The 18,694-nt window shown below is 45.1% G+C and overlaps 1 protein-coding gene across 1 annotated transcript; it reads left to right on the forward strand.

Annotated features, from left to right (window-relative positions):
* The first annotated feature begins 2,267 nt into the window (after positions 1-2,267).
* Positions 2,268-18,639, forward strand: LOC308158659 (UDP-glucuronosyltransferase 2A2-like). The gene is made up of 6 exons (XM_080532343.1): positions 2,268-3,019; positions 13,490-13,638; positions 15,542-15,673; positions 15,796-15,883; positions 16,069-16,288; positions 17,714-18,639. Exons 1-6 carry the CDS (start codon positions 2,299-2,301, stop codon positions 18,003-18,005), a joined length of 1,602 nt encoding a protein of 533 aa, XP_080388469.1. The 5' UTR covers positions 2,268-2,298; the 3' UTR covers positions 18,006-18,639.
* The last annotated feature ends 55 nt before the right edge of the window (positions 18,640-18,694 follow it).

Genomic DNA, 18,694 nt, shown 5'->3' on the forward strand with positions numbered 1-18,694 from the left:
TATTGTCCATTGAAAATTACTCACTACACAGCTGTTAATGTCTAAACAGCTGGCAACAAAAGTGAGTACACCCCATAGTGAACATGTCTAAATTGTGCCCAAAGTGTCAATATTTTGTGTGACCACCATTGTTATCTAGCACTGCTTTAACCCTCCTGGGCATGGAATTCACCAGAGCTGCACAGGTTGCTTCTGGAATCTTCTTCCACTCCTCCATGACGACATCACGGAGCCCACAGATGTTGGACACCTTGCACTCCTCCACCTTCCTCTTGAGGATGCCCCACATGTGCTCAATTGGGTTTAGGTCTGGAGACATACTTGGCCAGTCCATCACCTTAACCTTCAGCTTCTTCAGCAAGGCCGTTGTCATCTTGGAGGTGTGTTTAGGGTCATTATCATGTTGGAAAACTGCCCTAAAAAACATTTCATCTTCTCCTTTCAAGAGTATTTTATTTCTCCATATGGCCATTTTAGTTGAACTTGTATTAGTATTACTTATTGTATTTTGAAATATCAACAAAAAATACGATTTGCATTACAGAGGAAAAACAGACTAGTCAGCATTCACAAAACAGCCATGAAAATTGTAGGTGAAAGAGACTATGTGATCCTAAATAAACTATATGAAAAGGCTGTCCTGGACAAGATCATCGCAGACCCCCAACATCCGCTCTCCACAGAATACGAAGTTCTCCCCCTAGGTACAAGGCTTCGCATGCCAAGATGTAATTATAAACTCTTAAAATTATCATTTGTCCCATTCTCCATTAAACTAATCAATTCGCTCAAGCAGAAACGATGATTAGGACATGATCACCAGCACCTGCACTTTATCTTAGACACCACTTGAAGGGCCATGTGCAATATTCGAAAACACCACTTGAAGGGTTATGTGCAATATATATTTATACCAAATGATGCCATGTCCAGGTGGAAACTGCTGCCAATGTCACTCAATGTTTGCTGCTGTCCTGTTGTTTACTTTGCCTACTGTATGTTGTATGAATCGTCTCTGTTGCACTTGAAGCATGAAAGTACCATGCCCAAGACAAGTTTCCCCTCGGGGACATTAAAGTATTTCAATCAATCAATCAATCAATGATTTCCATTCATTTCAGCTAGAATCCTTATTTTATTTTTATTTTTTTTTAAAAGCTTTTTGTTGCATTAGCGGTTTTTGAGTACTTGCTTAACATAAATGGAAGCAAATCAAACCTGATATGGGCAGCATTATTTGAAGTTTGAACTACCTAACATATGTAAATGATAAATGGACTGACTTATATATTATTCCAAAGCACTTTACAATGGCCTCTCATTCACCGATTCAAACACACACCAATGGCGGCAAGCTACCATGCAAGGCACCGGCCCGCTCTTGGGAGCAATTTCGGTTTCAGTGTCTTGCCCAAGGACACCTCGACATGTGGCCAGTAGGGGTTTGAACCGCTGATCTGCCGACCTTCCGATCATTAGACGCGGGCTCTACCTCCTGCGCCACAGCCGCCCACAATGTCTAAAGATGTATATAGTAGCTAGCTATATCAAAGGAGGTATGTGCAATGTGCAAGAATGTGACACGGTCTGGTCAATTGGGCCGCAAGTCGGCAGCCGATTTAATGTTCTGAAGAAAGATCCCATTATTTTAGAAAAATGTCAAGATGAATCTACAATGTTAATGAGCGGCCAAAGTACCATGGCTGAGAACCCCCACAACGCCCCCTGCTTCCTATAGGCTGGGGGACTCTTATCTCTTCAAACAGACTTGACCCTGAGAGGTGCCCTCTGGCCCCACACTGAAATCAGCTGCCTCCTCTTTCACCTGATGACTTCACTACTGCTCACATGCAAAACATGATTGTAAAGATACTGCTGAGAGATTTTACTTTAGAACGTTATTTCAGGTGACAATAAATCATGTTTCCAAGTGAACAAGGTCAGCCACACATAAGATAGATCAATTCCTTATCTCAAATCAGTAAATACTGTCGTACTCAGTGACACGCGTTTACCCGTACGTTTGACTGTGCATATTGAATACACATTCACACACGCACATGCAAACAGACACACACGCACACACACACACGCACACACACAAAACCATGATTAAATTCTCTATTCATTGTTGACATGGGCAGTGCACCTTTTACCCCCAAACACGAAGGTGTGGCTTAATATTGTCATGTAGCAAGAAGTTGAACTCTGAATCGTAGTACCACTGTTCTTGAGTTAATGATTTGTTTGACTTGAAAATAGAGAGAATAGCTTCAAGCCTGTTTCCACATAGTCGCCATGAAGCTGCCATTGTATATATCAGCATGTCTGATCATACAGTTATGTTCCATCGGGAGAGTAGACTGTGGCAACATCCTAGTTTGGCATACTGAGGGAAGCCACTGGATCAACCTCAAGCCAGTGTTGGACACTCTAATGGACAGAGGACACCGTGTAACAGTACTGGTGCCGAGTGCCACCCTCTTCATGGACCCCAATGAACCCTCTCGGTTCAGCTACGAACCATTCAATGTCTCCATTTCTCATAAAGAAAATAATGATTTCTTAGAGGAGTTCCTGCACTTCTTCATGTATGAGCTGGATCACTTGAGCTACCTGCAGATCCATCTGAAGTTGACGGACCTTATGGAAAGAGACCTTAAGATGGCTATTAAGATGTGTGATGGAATTCTGAGATCAGAGACTGTCATGGGGAAACTAAGAGAGGCCAAGTATGACTTGTTGCTGGCAGACCCCATCTACGCCTGCAGTGATCTGGTGGCTGAGATGCTGGGGGTGCCTCTGGTCTTCACCCTGCGCTTCTCCATAGCCAACACCTGGGAGAGGCTGTGTGGGCAGGTCCCTGCTCCCCCGTCATACGTCCCCGGAGCCATGGTCAAACTGACAGACAAAATGAGCTTCTCCGAGAGACTATGGAGCTTCCTCTTCTATGCCTATCAAGACATGAGCGCACACAGACTATGGCAGAACCTAGATGAATATTACAGTGATATTCAGGGTGAGTGTGATGATGATTATGACAGTGATATTCAGGGTGAGTGTGATGGATGAATATTACAGTGATATTCAGGGTGTGTGATGGATGGATCTGCTTTGAAGGCGGTGTTGCGTGCCTTCAGCAGTATACGGACCTCTCTGTTCATCCAGGGTTTATGGTTGGGGAAGGTCTTAATCCGCTTGTAGCTGGTGACTTGTCACCACATTCCTTGACGTACTCCATAACGGAAGAAGTGTACAGATCAAGGTCTGTGTGGTCATCCCAAGTGGCCTGTACTCTGAGCCGGGGCCAGGGGGTAATTAGTCCATGTTTTAACTGTCCTTATTGTTGGTTTCACACGTCTGATGAGAGGCATGTATTTGGGGAGTAGGAACAAAGAGATGTGGTCTGATTGCCCTAGGTGGGGGAGGGAAATGGCTCTGTAGCCATCAGCTATGTTTGTATAGACATGGTCTAGACTCTAGAGCAGGGGTCGGCAATATTAGGTTTGGCCTCGGGCCCCAAAAAAATTGAGCCACTAGAACATAATCAAAGGCTAATTTAAGTAATTGATTGTTTAAAAATGTGACATGTTCTAATGCTTTGACTTTTCTTTCGAAAAATGTACACATCGCTAGTCAACTAACACAGCTTGTTTTGTGAGCCTGCTAACAATGTAAAGTAGTGTTCTAGTTAACTAGGTAGCAGTCCAATCCATTACGTTGCAGTATTAGGCTTGACTAGCAAGTTTGTGTTGTGATTCTCAACAACGTTGAAACGTAGTTTCACCCTTTTCCATAGTTTTGAATAATAAATATGTGGACTGACGATGTATCGCAGCCTAACTTATTCTAATAATTATTTAACATCGTTTTATTCTGAATTATTCCCCCCTCCTCCCAGACAAGGTCACATTATTTATTATTGGATTGGTTGTTTGCGTGCTGGGTGAAGTTAGCTAAACAGTTAACCTGCTAGCAAGAGAAACATCATGTTACTCTCCAAAGGTCTAAAGAGGAAAGTTGACGGTGGAAACAGGGCATTTAAAGAGGAATGGACAGCGAACTATACGTTCATCCTTCCTGGTTTCATCAATGCAGAGCCGTTGTGAGACTCACATCTTCCGTGCTCACGATGTTCCCTTTCTATACAAGTCGTCCTTTTCGTCAATGAATGTGATAAAGACGCACGAGAGGAATCGATTGATGCATAAAAATAAAAATAAACTGCCTGCGGATTAAAGTGACGTCAATATCACCAGATATCAAGCAAATAGTGACCGATGGGAGATGCCACTTTTCACATTAAGTGAGTACCAAGCCTGTCGTTATTGTATTTAATAACCTAATTGTATTTTGTATATTTTGAATGAATGGCTCATTGTACTTATTATCCCTAATAGCGCGTTTGCTCTGTCGTTTCAGGAGCATAGGCCTACCACCACTTTGCGCCGATTTTGTTGTCAATGTTTTTCAGAAAATTAAACAGAATTTGCTTTGTTACTGTTCATATGTGTGTTGCAGTCACATACGTAAACATTACGTTTGAATGATTTAATGAGCTGATGTTATTTTTTTCAAACCACACACCGAATGTTAGCTATATCAGCACCACGCCTTGTCCACCTACTTATGATTCACTATGAGGGGTTCAGCGTCAGTGCGCTTCGGTGCACCCCGCTGCCTGATTGTCTGTCCCTGTGTCATTCACTCTCAACATGGATACAAGTACAATACGCATTATTCAGGTGGAGGTAGATTCTCTATTCGGACATTATAGGCGCGGTGTTGGACTGCCGGTCCGATATTGTAAAAAAAAAAAAAAAAAGTGGATTCTCAAAATAATCTGCTGGGCCAAATATTATTGGTGACGGGCCAGCAATGGCCCACGGGCCGCCTATTGCCGACCCCTGCTCTAGAGCATAGGTCGGCAAGTAAGTTTGGCGTTGGCCCAATTTTTTTCTGAGCCACTAGATGGCGGGCCAGAACATAATCAAAGGCTAATTTAGGTAATTGATTGTTGAAAAATGTGACACGTTCTAATGCTTTGACTTTTGACTGCTTTGAAATGTAAATACATTTCCGCGTTGTTGAAAATCAATGACACGTCGCTAGTCAACTAACACGGCTTGTTTAGTGAGCCTGCTAACAATGTAAAGTAGTGTTATAGTTCACTAGGTAGCAGTGGGGATTACTCACCCAATACATTGCACTGCAGTATTTTGGCTTGACTAGCGAGTTTGTGTTGTGATTCTCAACAACGTTGAAATGTATCAACAGGGTGTGAGGTATCCGTGATGATGCTATGCCAACACCGGTCTGCCTGGGGGGACTCGACGGTAGGGAGTTTGGTGCCGGTGATGCGCTGGCCGGATTTCACCATCCGTTGCAGGGCCTTCCGGTCGGACACAGTGCAGTTGCCGTACCACACTGTGATGCAGTTGGTTAGGATGCTCTCAATGGTGCAGCGGTTGGTCAGAATCCTGGGAGACAGCTCCTGCACCTTTTTGACCACGGAAGAGGAGTTTAGAGTCCAAGAGAGGTCCTCGGAGATGTGGACACCCAGGAACATGAAGCTGGGAACACACTCCACCTCCATCTCATTTATGTAGATGGGGAAGTATACGCAGCCCCCAGTTTTCCTGAAGTCCATGATGATCTCCTTGGTCTTACTGGTGTGAGGGCCAGGTTGTTGTCAATACACCAGTTGCTGGACCTACGAGGCCAACTCGTCGTTCTTACATATCAAGCCTACCACCGTGGTGTCATCTGCAAACTTAATGATAGATTTAGAGCCATGCATCGGCACGAGGGAGTAGAGGAGAGGGCTCAGCACACAGCCCTGAGGCACGCCGGTGTTCAGGGTCAGGGTGGAGGAGGAGTGGTTGTCCAACTTGACAAGCTGGGTATGTTGGTGAGGAAGTCTAGGGTCCAGTTGTAGAGGGAAGTGCTGATACCAAGGTCTCTGAGTTTGGGGGGGATGATGGTGTTGAATGCTAAGCTAAAATCAATGAACAGCATCCTTGCATTGGTGTTGCTTCTTCTTCTGCCATATGTCCATAGACCTTCAGCTCCGTTGCAGCAAGCCAGTCCAGTGTATCTTCGTCCAGGTCAATTAGACCACGATCGCCATTCGGTGGCCGGTATTTGGGGCAGCTGGTGATCACATGCTCCACAGTTTGTAATGGATCCCCACATTCGCAGTGGGCACTGTCTGCGAGGCCCCGCTTCTGCATTGCTGCACCGAAGCGTCCCACACCTGTCCTCAGACGGTTGAGGGTTGTCCACTGCTTACGGGGGAGGTGCTGGCCCAGAACATCTGTGGGGTATTCGACGTAGTGGTGAAGCCTAGATGGTTCTGCTGCCTTCCACTGGTCCCACCATTTTGCCTTGACTCAGGAAGCCTTGGAGGGGTCCGCTGGTGTTGTACGGAGCAATTCTTGGGCAATTTTGGCAAAGGGGCACCGAGACTTGAGACGCATGCGCTGTGGCGATCTGGTGGAGGAGGTGGGATTCACTCATCTGTGCCTTCCGAGCCAGCGTGGCTGCTTCTCGTCTGATCTCTGCTGGAGCAGTTCCAGCTAGGACAGGCAGATGGTTTGTTGGAGTGGCTCGTAGACATCCGGAGACAGTCCGTAAGGCGGTGTTGAGGGCGGTGTTGAGGGCAGTGTTGAGGGTGTTGAGGGCTGCGTCCAGCCTCTTGACATGGGGGCTACGGCTCCAGACCGGGGCACAGTACTCAGTGGTGGGGAACACCAGCGCCTCGGTGGAAATGAGCAGTGTCTTTGTGGTGGCTCCCCACGTAGTACTGGCTAGACAGTGTATCAGTGCAGCACGGGCGGTTGTCTTTGCCTTGACACTGTCCAGGTGTTGTTTGAATGACAGTGTTCTGTCGAGCTTCACACTGAGATATGTCGGGGATTGCATTGCATGTATTGTCAAGCATGATGTTACATTCCCGGGTGGCTTCCTTGTTGTAGAGGTGGAACATTGTTGATACTGTAATAAACCTCCTTGATGGGGTAGACCAAACCGGTCTACTGTCAGACCACAAGTACAGAGGACACAGACAATGACTTGAAATACAAAAGGGCCACTTTATTTTACAGGGCAATAATTTAAGACAGCATAGGTTGGGTAAGCTAGGAAACCGTTCTGGGTACTGTAGGCTACTAGACTTAGGCACTCCCCCTATCTCATAGGCCAGGGGTCGGCAAAAGGGGGCCCGTGGGCCATTGCTGGCCCGTCACCAATAATATTTGGCCCAGCAGATTATTTTGAGAATCCACTTTCTTTTTTTTTCTTTCTTTTTTACAATATCGGACCGACAGTCCCACACCGCGCCTATAATGTCCGAATAGAGAATCTACCTCCACCTGAATAATGCTTATTGTACTTTTCATGTTGAGAGTGAATGACACAGGGACAGACAATCAGGCAGCGGGGTGCACCGAAGCGCACTGACCCTGAACCCCTCATAGTGAATCATAAGTAGGTGGACAAGGCGTGGTGCTGAAATAGCCAACATGCAGTGTGTGGTTTGAAAAAAATAACATCAGCTCATTAAATCATTCAAACGTAATGTTTACGTATGTGACTGCAACACACAAATGAACAGTAACAAAGCAAATTCTGTTTAATTTTCTGAAAAACATTGACAACAAAATCGGCGCAAAGTGGTGGTAGGCCTATGCTCCTGAAACGACAGAGCAAACGCGCTATTAGGGATAATAAGTACAATGAGCCATAAGCCATTCATTCAAAATATACAAAATACAATTAGGTTATTAAATACAATAACGACAGGCTTGGTACTCACTTAATGTGAAAAGTGGCATCTCCCATCGGTCAGTATTTGCTTGATATCTGGTGATATTGACGTCACTTTAATCCGCAGGCAGTTTTTTGTTTTTTTTAATGCATCAATCGATTCCTCTCGTGCGTCTTTATCACATTCATTGACGAAAAGGACAACTCGCATGTATAGAAAGGGAACATTGTGAGCACGGAAAATGTGAGTCTCACAACGGCTTTGCATTGATGAAACCAGGTAGGATGAACGTATAGTTCACTGTCCATTCCTCTTTAAATGCCCTGTTTCCACCGTCAACTTTCCTCTTTAGACCTTTGGAGAGTGACATGATGTTTCTCTTGCTAGCTAGCAGGTTAAATGTTTAGCTAACTTCACCCGACACGCAAACAACCAATCCAATAATAAATAATGTGACCTTGTCTGGGAGGAGGGGGAATCATTCAGAATAAAACTATGTTAAATAATTATTAGAATAAGTTAGGCTGCGATACATCGTCAGTCCACATATTTATTATTAAAAACTATGGAAAAGGGTGAAACTACGTTTCAACGTTGTTGAGAATCATAACACAAACTCGCTAGTCAAGCCAAAATACTGCAACGTAATGGATTGGACTGCTACCTAGTTAACTATAAGACTACTTTACATTGTTAGCAGGCTCACAAAACAAGCTGTGTTAAGCTTCGTGCACACCAGGTCATTGCGTTGCACCGGAAGTCATTCATCTCAATGGGGCAGTTGCGTTGATCCGTTGCGTTGCTCTGCATTGCGTTTCTTGTCCGTCAGGGTGCGGTAATCAGTCAAAATATTTCAGCTTTTGCGTTGCGTTGGGTCCGTCAAAACAACCGGAAGTAGTTTCTTGACCAGAACTTTCGCCTTTAGATGTAAAATCCGCCATTGGCGAAAATCTTTAATTTGGCTCTACAAGTGTTAATATGTCATTTTATGAAGTTTTTATATGTTTTCAGGCGAGAAAGTAACCATATATATTCACAAAATGTATCCGGTTTATCAAAATAACCAGTTTATATATCTAGCTGACGTTTTTCCCCCCACTTCTGTGGGAAACTTCGCTAGCCTAGCTAAAGGCTATCATGTATCCTGGGCTTATAAGAGATGATGTTACCCACGTAGGAGCTCATTTTCTATCTAGTCTCCAGACTGGGTACTGAATAACCAGTCACTATTCACCTTATACAACTACTACTACTACTACTACTACTACAAGTGTAGTCTACTACTGTTCATGTTAAATCCGTGTGGAGCTAATGCTATCATAGCGTCTCCACAGGCTAGCAAAGATGGCGCCGTTAGCATCACAGACACTATGATAACATCCTCCGAAGTATCTAGTCTATCTCAGTCACAGACATGTTCAACAACAACACGTTTTACAACAAGGAAGGGATACAACTAATAAACATGTTAACTCACTATTCACCTTACATATGTATCAACATGTAGCTGTATCAGCATGTAGCTGTATCAAACTTTTGGTTGGCCAGAGACGGCAAGAATCAATTGCTTCTCCATTGTTAAAACTTTTTGTTCAAACTTCCCCCGCTGTGCACACATGTTGCGTCTGCATCGCATGCGACATGCGTCAAGCCCATCCCACCAGGTTGCGTCAGAACGGTGGGTCACGGTTCGCGGTGTGCACGAAGCTTTAGTTGACTAGCGATGTGTACATTTTTCGAAAGAAAAGTCAAAGCATTAGAACGTGTCACATTTTTTAACAATCAATTACTTAAATTAGCCTTTGATTATGTTCGGGCCCGCCATCTAGTGGCTCACATTTTTTTTGGGCCCGAGGCCAAACCTAATTGCCGACCCCTGTCATAGGCCATAGGTATAGTGAGTCATGCTTCATAAAGCCACACATTAGAGTACACGGTTAAAGTCACACGGTAGAGCACACGCTTAAAGCCACACATTAGAGCACACGCTTAAAGTCACACATTAGAGCACACGCTTTCTAGAGCCACGGCACGCCACACAATGATTCACGCACGCATAAGGTGGTCAACACAGGACCCAGTGATCTCACACACACATCAATTACTATAGACTAATTACTTGGCTTGTGCCCAACCCCTGGTCTACCCCCCCTTGTCGGTCCTAGCCGACAACCCGCTGTAATTAAAATACAGGTACAACACTTTACATTATTAACAGTTCATAGGCCTAGACAAAACAACAAACATGTATAAAGAGATTAAAATGGCACATGGTTGGAAAACAATGGTTTTCCAAGACCCCCCCCCTGGGGTCAGAGCAGTTAACTGCGACCGTCCGAAGTGACTGTAGCGGGTGAGTCTAGGGCAGGGGTCCCCAAACTACGGCCCGCGGGCCGAACACGGCCCACCCCCACACTTGGACCGGCCCTTTGAACAACGTGTAATTTCTAACTGCAATTGCGGCATTGCACCGACGTGGTGGCGGGGGCGCTGTTTCGCAAATAATTGGAAATACATTTCCACCATAAATTGATGCAGAAAGGGCACAAATTGCATCTAAATTCACCAGAATGCAAGAAATTAAGTGTTTGATGCTCGTTTAAGGACCCCCAGACAGCCCTGCTTCATGGGTCCCCCCGTGTATGATGAGGGTCCTCCCTCAAGTATCAGACTGTAAAACTGATTATATTTCATTGACATATCACTATAGGTATAAATTCCATCCAAATTCAACTGTTTAGACTTTGTTTGCATCCACCAGTGCTCTCCTGCGCACAATTGCTTTGCGCAACCGCCTCCATTCCACTCCGTTCCATATTATTTTATGTTAGAGACCAACCCAGGCCCCCCATCACAGAAAGGAAAAATGATGTGGCCCTCACAGAAAAAAGTTTGGGGACCCCTGGTCTAGGGGAAGACCCTCGGCGGCGCAGGAACACGTTGAGAGTGCGGCGGCTGGCCAAACACTCCCGTCACACAGGAGCAGCTGGGCCACACTCCTAATCAGCCCACGTCCCTAACTAACTTGCAAAAACCCCTAAACCCCCCTGTCTAGCTGGCTCTTCTGTGCCGGTGCCCCTAAATAGTAAACGAACACGCCACCCCCCAGGATGAGTGTGAGTCCTGTAACTTGGGTGTGAGACACCCAGACCGCAGCGTACCCGTTCACCTTGCCTGTCTCCTGGCTCTGACTTAAATGTCCTGCAGAGTCTCTGACAGAGTTCGCAGGCAAGGCTACAGGTGCAGCCAATTACTAATTAGGCCCTGTCCACACCTATACGTTTTTTTGATAAACGTGGATTTTTATATTCGTTTTGGGGGGTTCGTCCAGACGCAAACGAGTTTTTGCCCCCTGAAAACGAAGATGTTTAAAAACGCCTGCCAGAGTGAAGATGTTTTAAAACGCTGTATATTCGCCGTATATTTTTGACGGACGAGATAGACAGAGTTTTTTGTATTCGTCACGTCATCATGCGCGTAGATTTCTATGATCATGCGCACTGCAGCTGTTTGCTGTTCCCTCCAACGTCATATCCTAGCACCAGTAACTACTATGTTTACAACAGGCAACGGTGTTCGAGGCTACACAAGCGAGGAAAATGGATGTGAACAAAGTGCTTCTAGTTCTTTCACTGTTAACTGGACTTTTAACGAGAACATTGAGAGACAGAGGCGTCTTATTGGCCAGCGGGGCTATGAGGTTAAAATTATATCGCCGACTACTGGTGTGGAATGCTCAATGACAGCGTTTATATTGCGTTTAAACATGCTGGTGTGGACGGTCATATTTTTATATACGAAAAACGTTTATCAAAAAAACGTATTGGTGTGGACATAGCCTTAGGGTGAGCTTCCCTAGGCAATCACACAACAATACGGTCTTATCAACACTGAGCTTCAGGCGCCAGTTCTTCAGGTATGAAGACAGGATGTTCCTGTCCTCAGAGAAACCCTCTTCTACTGCTTTCCAGGATGGCTTGCTGAGTAAGATGGCCAGGTCGTCTGCATAGCCGTACTTCCTTGATGTTGTTGCAGGTAGGTCATAAATATAGATGTTGAACAGCAATGGTGCCAGCACTGAGCCCTGCGGGACGCCATTCTTGAGCTTTCTCACCTTGCTGCTTTGGTCGTTGCTGGTATGTAGGCGGTATATAGGCGGAAGCTGTGGTTGCTCAGCATCTCCATTATGAAGCTCACCATGTGCTTGTCTGGCATGGTTTCCAGAAGCTTCATATGTAGCCCACGTAGCCAGACAGTGTTGTAGGCAGCTGTGAGGTCCAGGAAGACGGCACCAGCCTTTTCTCCTGCCTGGAAGCTGTCCTCTATGTCCTGGCACAGGAGGGTCACTTGGTCTGTTGTTGACCTACCGCTTCAAAAGCCAGCTTGTTCTTTCAGCAGCTGGGGGTCGATCACTGGGGTGAGGCATGCCAGGATGAGGCGTTTGAGGAGGCGTTATGGTACACACAGCAATGAGAAGGGCTGGTATCCCTTGGGGTCGTTGCTTGGCTTGTTTGGTTTCGGCAGGGCGATCACCTTTGCACGACGCCAGATCTTTGGCAGCTTTGAGTACTGGAGACATGCAGAGAGGAAGGAACAGACATGCAGAGAGGAAGGAACAGAGACATGCAGAGAGGAAGGAACAGAGACATGCAGAGAGGAAGAGACATGCAGAGAAGAAGGAACAGAGACATGCAGAGAGGAAGAGACATGCAGAGAGGAAGGAACAGAGACATGCAGAGAGGAAGAGACATGCAGAGAGGAAGGAACGGAGCCAGTCTGTTGCCTTCTTACCTTGATGTTTTAAGTACTCAGGGTGGATGCCATCCATGCCTGGTGCCTTGCTGGTCTTCAGGCGTTGGATGGCCTGCTCGATTTCTTGCATTGTGAAGGTGGTGGATAGGTTGGAGTCACATCCTGGGGCCCTGAGCAGCTCAAAGACTCTTGCTGATGTTTTTCTAGTGAAGTCCTTGTCTGCATTAGGGAAGCGGCCATTACTAAGCAGGAGCGACGCGATGGAGTTTGCTTGTGTCTAGGTGGGTCAGGGTAGAGTGAAGTGCCGTGGAGATGGCGTCTTCCGTTGACCTGTTCTTTAATGGACTGGTAAATGGACTGACTTATATAGCGCCTTATTCCAAAGCGCTTTACAATGGCCTCTCATTCACCCATTCACACACACATTCACACACACATTCACACACCAATGGCGACAAGCTCCCATGCAAGGCACCGGTCCGCTCACTGGGAGCAATTTGGGGTTCAGTGTCCTGCCCAAGGACACTTCGACATGTGGCCAGCCGGGGCACGAACCACCGATCTGCCAACCTTGCGATCATTAGATGGCTGCTCTACCTCCTGCGCCACAGCCGCCCCGACTGTTCTTGCGGTAGGCGTACTGGTGGGGGTCTAATTTGGAGGAAAGGAGAGTTTGTGGTTGCCCAGGACCGACTTCTTGAAGCACTGGATGGCGTTGGACATGAGCGAAATGTGACGGTAGTCATTCAGACCCGCTGCATTGATATTCTCACGACATTGATATTCTCACGACATTGATATTCTCACGACATTGATATTCTCACGACATTGATATTCTCACCACATTGTAGACAAAGGGGAAAAAGCTCCAGTACAAAGAGGAAAAGTATACTTCATTGCAACCACCAGCTACTTATTTATCCAACTGATTTGTAATGTGTACTCATTTGTTTTGTATGGAAATTACAGGAAAGCCTTCATCCTTTTGTGACACAATGGGGAAAGCTGACATCTGGCTGATCCGCACATACTGGGACTTTGAGTACCCCCGTCCTTTCCTTCCTAACTTCAAGTTTGTGGGTGGGATCCACTGCAAGCCTGCCAAACCCTTACCAGAGGTAATGCTGAAGTACACTTGGGCTGGGTTGCACCAAGATTCATTCAATTAATCCTGGTTTAGACTTAATCTAGGGTTAGTAAGTCTAGGTTTAAACTGGTTTATAATTAATTAGAGACTCGTTGTACATCTACATTTTAACCCTGGATTAGTTAAACCAGTTTAAACAATGGTTAAAATAAGATTAGTTTATGTTCAGTGTCCGCCATGATGGATTCCGAGTGTTACCACTACTGCCCAACTAGGCTACGTTCACACTGCAGTGAAATGTGAAATTATGCTGACACGCGACTCAGGTCTGATTTATGCATGACCGTGGGAACAGCGCAAGTCACATGAATCTGACTTTTTTTTAATCCGACCTGGGTCGCGTTCAGAGGTGGTATTATATCGGATACATGTCTGATATTTAGCAACGCGCCCCCGTCTGAACTGTCAAGTCGCGTTTAATGCGACTTTTACCTCACTCTAGCAGGGTTGCCAGATGGGATTGACAATTTACAGCCTAACCAGCCCATAACCGCTAAATCCAGTAGCCCATTCGGCGGTAACTCGCCCCATCTGGCAACCCTGCACTCTAGACGCAATTGCTCATATTATATCTTGCTCATATCTTTACCGGCTTCCGCTGCACAAAAACTTGAAAATGAAACCGGTTGTAACATGTTGTCCTATATATGTTATCCTATATATTATATATCATAAATCTAGATATACTTGCAGTATACAGAGTAGACCTGTATCCTACAAAGAGACTTTAGATTTAGTAATCTAAAAATTAATTAGACCCCTATACTTTCTTTTATTTCTTTTTATTTTACTACTCGATCTTTTCCGTTTGTAAAGCGTCTTTGAGTGTCTAGAAAAGCACTATATAAGTCTAATGTATTATTATTATTATTATTATTATTATTATTATTATTATCGATGGTTACTTCTGTAAACAGTGCGCTGCGGGTGACATCCTGACGTCATTGTTATTGTCCTTCTGCGCATGCCGGTCTGTTCAGGGCCGTGGAATGTTCACACAAGTCAATGTAGGTCAAATATAGGTCACATTTTAAAAGTCATGTGAACTGCCAAACAAAAAAATCGGATTTGTGTAAAAATTCGGAATTGAGCATCAAGACCTGCCGTGTGAACGTAGCCCTAGATAGTGCTGGTTGGTTGTCAATAGCTCCAATTATTCCAGGAAAACCTGCTCTTCTGTAAAATCCAGCTGTTATCTCCCTCCATGGTTCAAAATGAATATACTGACTCTTTAAACATGCCATTGGCATTGACACTCTGCTGACAATTCTGCAGACTGTGGACTTGTAAACTCCAAAAAGATACCAGTCAACCATTTGAAAACACCCTGTAGCATACAAACTCAAAGCTACTAGGAGCTGGAGAAGTGGTGGCACAGCAGAGTTTCTCTCACTTCCATGCTTGGTAGCTGGTCCAACCTTCCCATTGAGGTATATGAGCCAGAAAACTGTACTATATGAGTCAGAAAACTGAAATAGACCTAACATAAACTTCCTCCAAGGGTGGTTTAAATATAACTGTAAATCCATCTTCAGACTAGGTTAAAAATTACTGGTTGCAACAGACTTGAATTTAATCTAAGTTTAAGTGGAGATTAAACAGAGATTGCCAAAGGTTTAGATTTAACCAGGAAAAGTAAAGTTAATGTTTGGTGCAACAGGATTAGTAGATAAACCTTGATTTAATCCAGTTTAAAAGTGAAACCATGTTGGTGCAACCCAGCCTTGGTATGTATGGCTGAAGTAGACTAAAATCAATATCTACACATACAGATCAGATGAACCCATTCCATTGATCTTATCCTTCATACACTAACAATAATGTTATCAAGGGGTACATAATTCCTACTGTATAAAACTATTCTATACCCTCAGGACCTGGAGGAGTTTGTGCAGAGCTCTGGAGATGATGGCATTGTTGTGTTCACTCTGGGATCAATGGTCAAGAATATCACCACAGAGAAGGGGAACATGATCGCCTCAGCCCTCGCAAAGATACCACAGAAGGTCAGTTATACACACAGCTATCGGCTGGCACTTTGAAGATCACTCTTGATCACCTTTGAAGATTCTTTGAAAACCCAGTATGATGAGCATCATTGGAAAGTGAACGTGTCTTTCATGGCCAGGTTCTGTGGAGGCAAAGTGGGGAGAAGCCAGAGACTCTGGGTGCCAACACCAGACTGTACGACTGGCTCCCCCAGAACGACCTGCTGGGTAGATGACTGTCACTGAACACATACAGCAATTCATCATGCCGAATGATGGCCATGTTCTGTATAATGTCAATCCACTCATTCTATGATGTTACGCAATATAATGTAAAAAAAAAAGAAAAAAGAAATACATATAACCCTAAATATCTCGTATTTGGAATATGTTATCCGCTTTTGTTCCATAAGGTCACCCCAAGACCAAAGCCTTCATCACCCACGGTGGGACCAATGGGATCTATGAGGCCATCTACCATGGGGTTCCCATGGTGGGGATTCCCATGTTTTTGGACCAGCCAGACAACATGGTCCATATGAAGGCCAAGGGCGCTGCTGTCATAATGGACTTCAACTCCATGCAGAGCCAGGACCTGGTGGACGGCCTCAACGCTGTAATAAACCATCCATCGTAAGTAATCCTCGTCTTTACTTATACAACGGACAGATCCGGTCCATTGTCTCTATTGGTCAGTTTGGTCCATTGTCTCTATTGGTCAGTTTCCGTTCCAGCCGTGCCGATATCCATGACATACGCACGGCTAAATGGAATGTTGACACATCTTTTCATATTACTCCGCGTTTGTATATATTACCTACTGTATTGTAGCGAACGGAGACTGGTAGTGTAACTCGCCCCATGCGGGAATCGAACCCCGATCTCCCGCATAACCGACGGCCGCGCTAACCATTAGACCAAGAGAGTTAACTCCCTTGGAGGAGCTGTTAACGGGGCCTCATACAGGATCGTTACACTATCCTCACCGTTCAGGAGAGCGTGCCCTCACGCTTCACTATGTCAAGTCCCTCACGTGGACACGCCTCTCCGATGGCCTTCCTTCCATCCCAACTTTCTGACACCAGTGTAGCGAACGGAGACTTGGTAGTGTAACTCGCCCCATGCGGGAATCGAACCCCGATCTCCCGCATAACCGACGACCGCGCTAACCATTAGACCAAGAGAGTTCTGTTCTGGCCGTCGGTTATGTGGGAGGTCGGGGTTCGACTCCCGCATGGGGCGAGTTACACTAGAAGATTCCCGTTCGCTACACTGGTGTCAGAAAGTTGGGATGGAAGGAAGGCCATCGGAGAGGCGTGTCCACGTGAGGGACTTGACATAGTGAAGCGTGAGGGCACGCTCTCCCGAACGGTGAGGATTGTGTAACGATCCTGTATGGGGCCCGTTAACAGCTCCACCAAGGGAGTTAACTCTCTTGGTCTAATGGTTAGCGCGGCCGTCGGTTATGTGGGAGGTCGGGGTTCGACTCCTGCATGGGGCGAGTTACACTAGAAGATTCCCGTTCGCTACAGTATATTATCGAAGTTCCATTCTTACCGTTGCTTAGCAACCGATAAACAACTGTTCAGCGGATGAATACACTTACAATAAAACATAGTTCCATTAAAATACATTAATTAAAAGTTTGTCTTGTCTTTCTTTTGTGAAATATTGATAGATAAATGTGGTATAACCGTTGTATAAAAGCGTTATGGAACTCGAAGCCATGGTATATCATGGATATCGGCACAGCTAGGCGGTGTAACGGCACTCCGCTTCGCGCCGTGCCTAACCACCGCGCTAGCTGTGCCGATATCCACAATACACCACGACTTCTCGTTCCATAACACTTAATTAGAACAACCAAATGATACATCAAAAAGAGGAAGCGATTCTTGTAAGAGCTGTGTGTGTTGAGCCATCCAATAGGATCACTGGACTAATCATTTGAAATTCATGTGATTACTCTCCTAATTGGTAAAAAAATTAAAACTAATAATCTTATCCTGTCAAAACCCTTCTGTTCATCCACATCAGTAAAGACTTTTTGATCAACAGGTACAAGGAGAATGCCATGAGGTTGTCCAGAATCCACCACGACAGGCCAATTGGACCTAAGGATGAGGCAGTGTTCTGGGTGGAGTTTGTCATGCGGAACAACGGGGCCAAGCACCTGCGTGTCCAGGCCCACGATCTCACCTGGTACCAGTACCACAGTCTGGACGTCTTCACCCTGCTCCTGGCCATGGTGCTGCTGCTCACCCTCATCTTCATCAAAACATGCAGCTTCTGTGTGCGGAGGTGTGGTCAGGGGGTTCTCAGGGTGACGTCCAAGAGCAAGATGGAGTAACTCTGCTCACCTTCCTGATTTAGTTTCTTATCACATAGTCGACCAAAGACTGAACTGCCTCAGACTTACATTGAGTGTGATGTAGTGTGTTTCTTGTGCATTATTATGTTGTTCATTTTGAACATGTGAGACATACAAACAACCTCTGATGTAACATATTCAATGTTTTCTCACAAGTGATTCAGATTATTAATCAATGTGAAACTGCATGTGAAATTTAAATAGTCATCAGGTGTCTCAGCAGGTGAAGTTGAAATAGTCATCAGGTGTGCAATCAACATAATGTGTCTCATGTGGGTTATGAAGGAGTGATGTGCAACACATCCTCTTTAGTAAGTTTATATTCAATAAAAAAACACAACAGATTATTTTTTTTTACTTTTACTTTGAAAACATTCTTCCCCCCCAAGTGTCCTCGGTGTTCCCCAGTACACAATATGGTGCATATTTGACCCCAAAACAATAATTACATTGGCCTGGGCCACTGTATGAACCATTACACATGGTAAACCAAAGAAGAAAATAGTTTTTAACACAAATAAACAAAATAACCTAAAACATCACTGGAGTCTCCTCTCAGACAACACCTGAGACAACACCTGAGTCTCCTCTCAGACAACACCATTCAGAAGAACAGACCCAAACAAACACATCAACTTTATACAAATAAGGTATGACAATTCAACATG

The sequence above is a fragment of the Nansenia antarctica genome, assembly GCF_963989245.1.
Source record: "Nansenia antarctica genome assembly, chromosome: 5".
Lineage (NCBI taxonomy): Eukaryota > Metazoa > Chordata > Actinopteri > Argentiniformes > Microstomatidae > Nansenia > Nansenia antarctica.

Excerpts from the sequence above, each read along its gene's own strand:
- LOC308158659 (XM_080532343.1), top strand. The coding sequence starts at position 2,299 with ATGAAGCTGCCATTGTATATATCAGCATGTCTGATCATACAGTTATGT. Across the intron at positions 3,020-13,489 it reads ATATTACAGTGATATTCAGG|GAAAGCCTTCATCCTTTTGT; the intron begins GTGAGTGTGATG and ends TGGAAATTACAG. Across the intron at positions 13,639-15,541 it reads CTGCCAAACCCTTACCAGAG|GACCTGGAGGAGTTTGTGCA; the intron begins GTAATGCTGAAG and ends CTATACCCTCAG.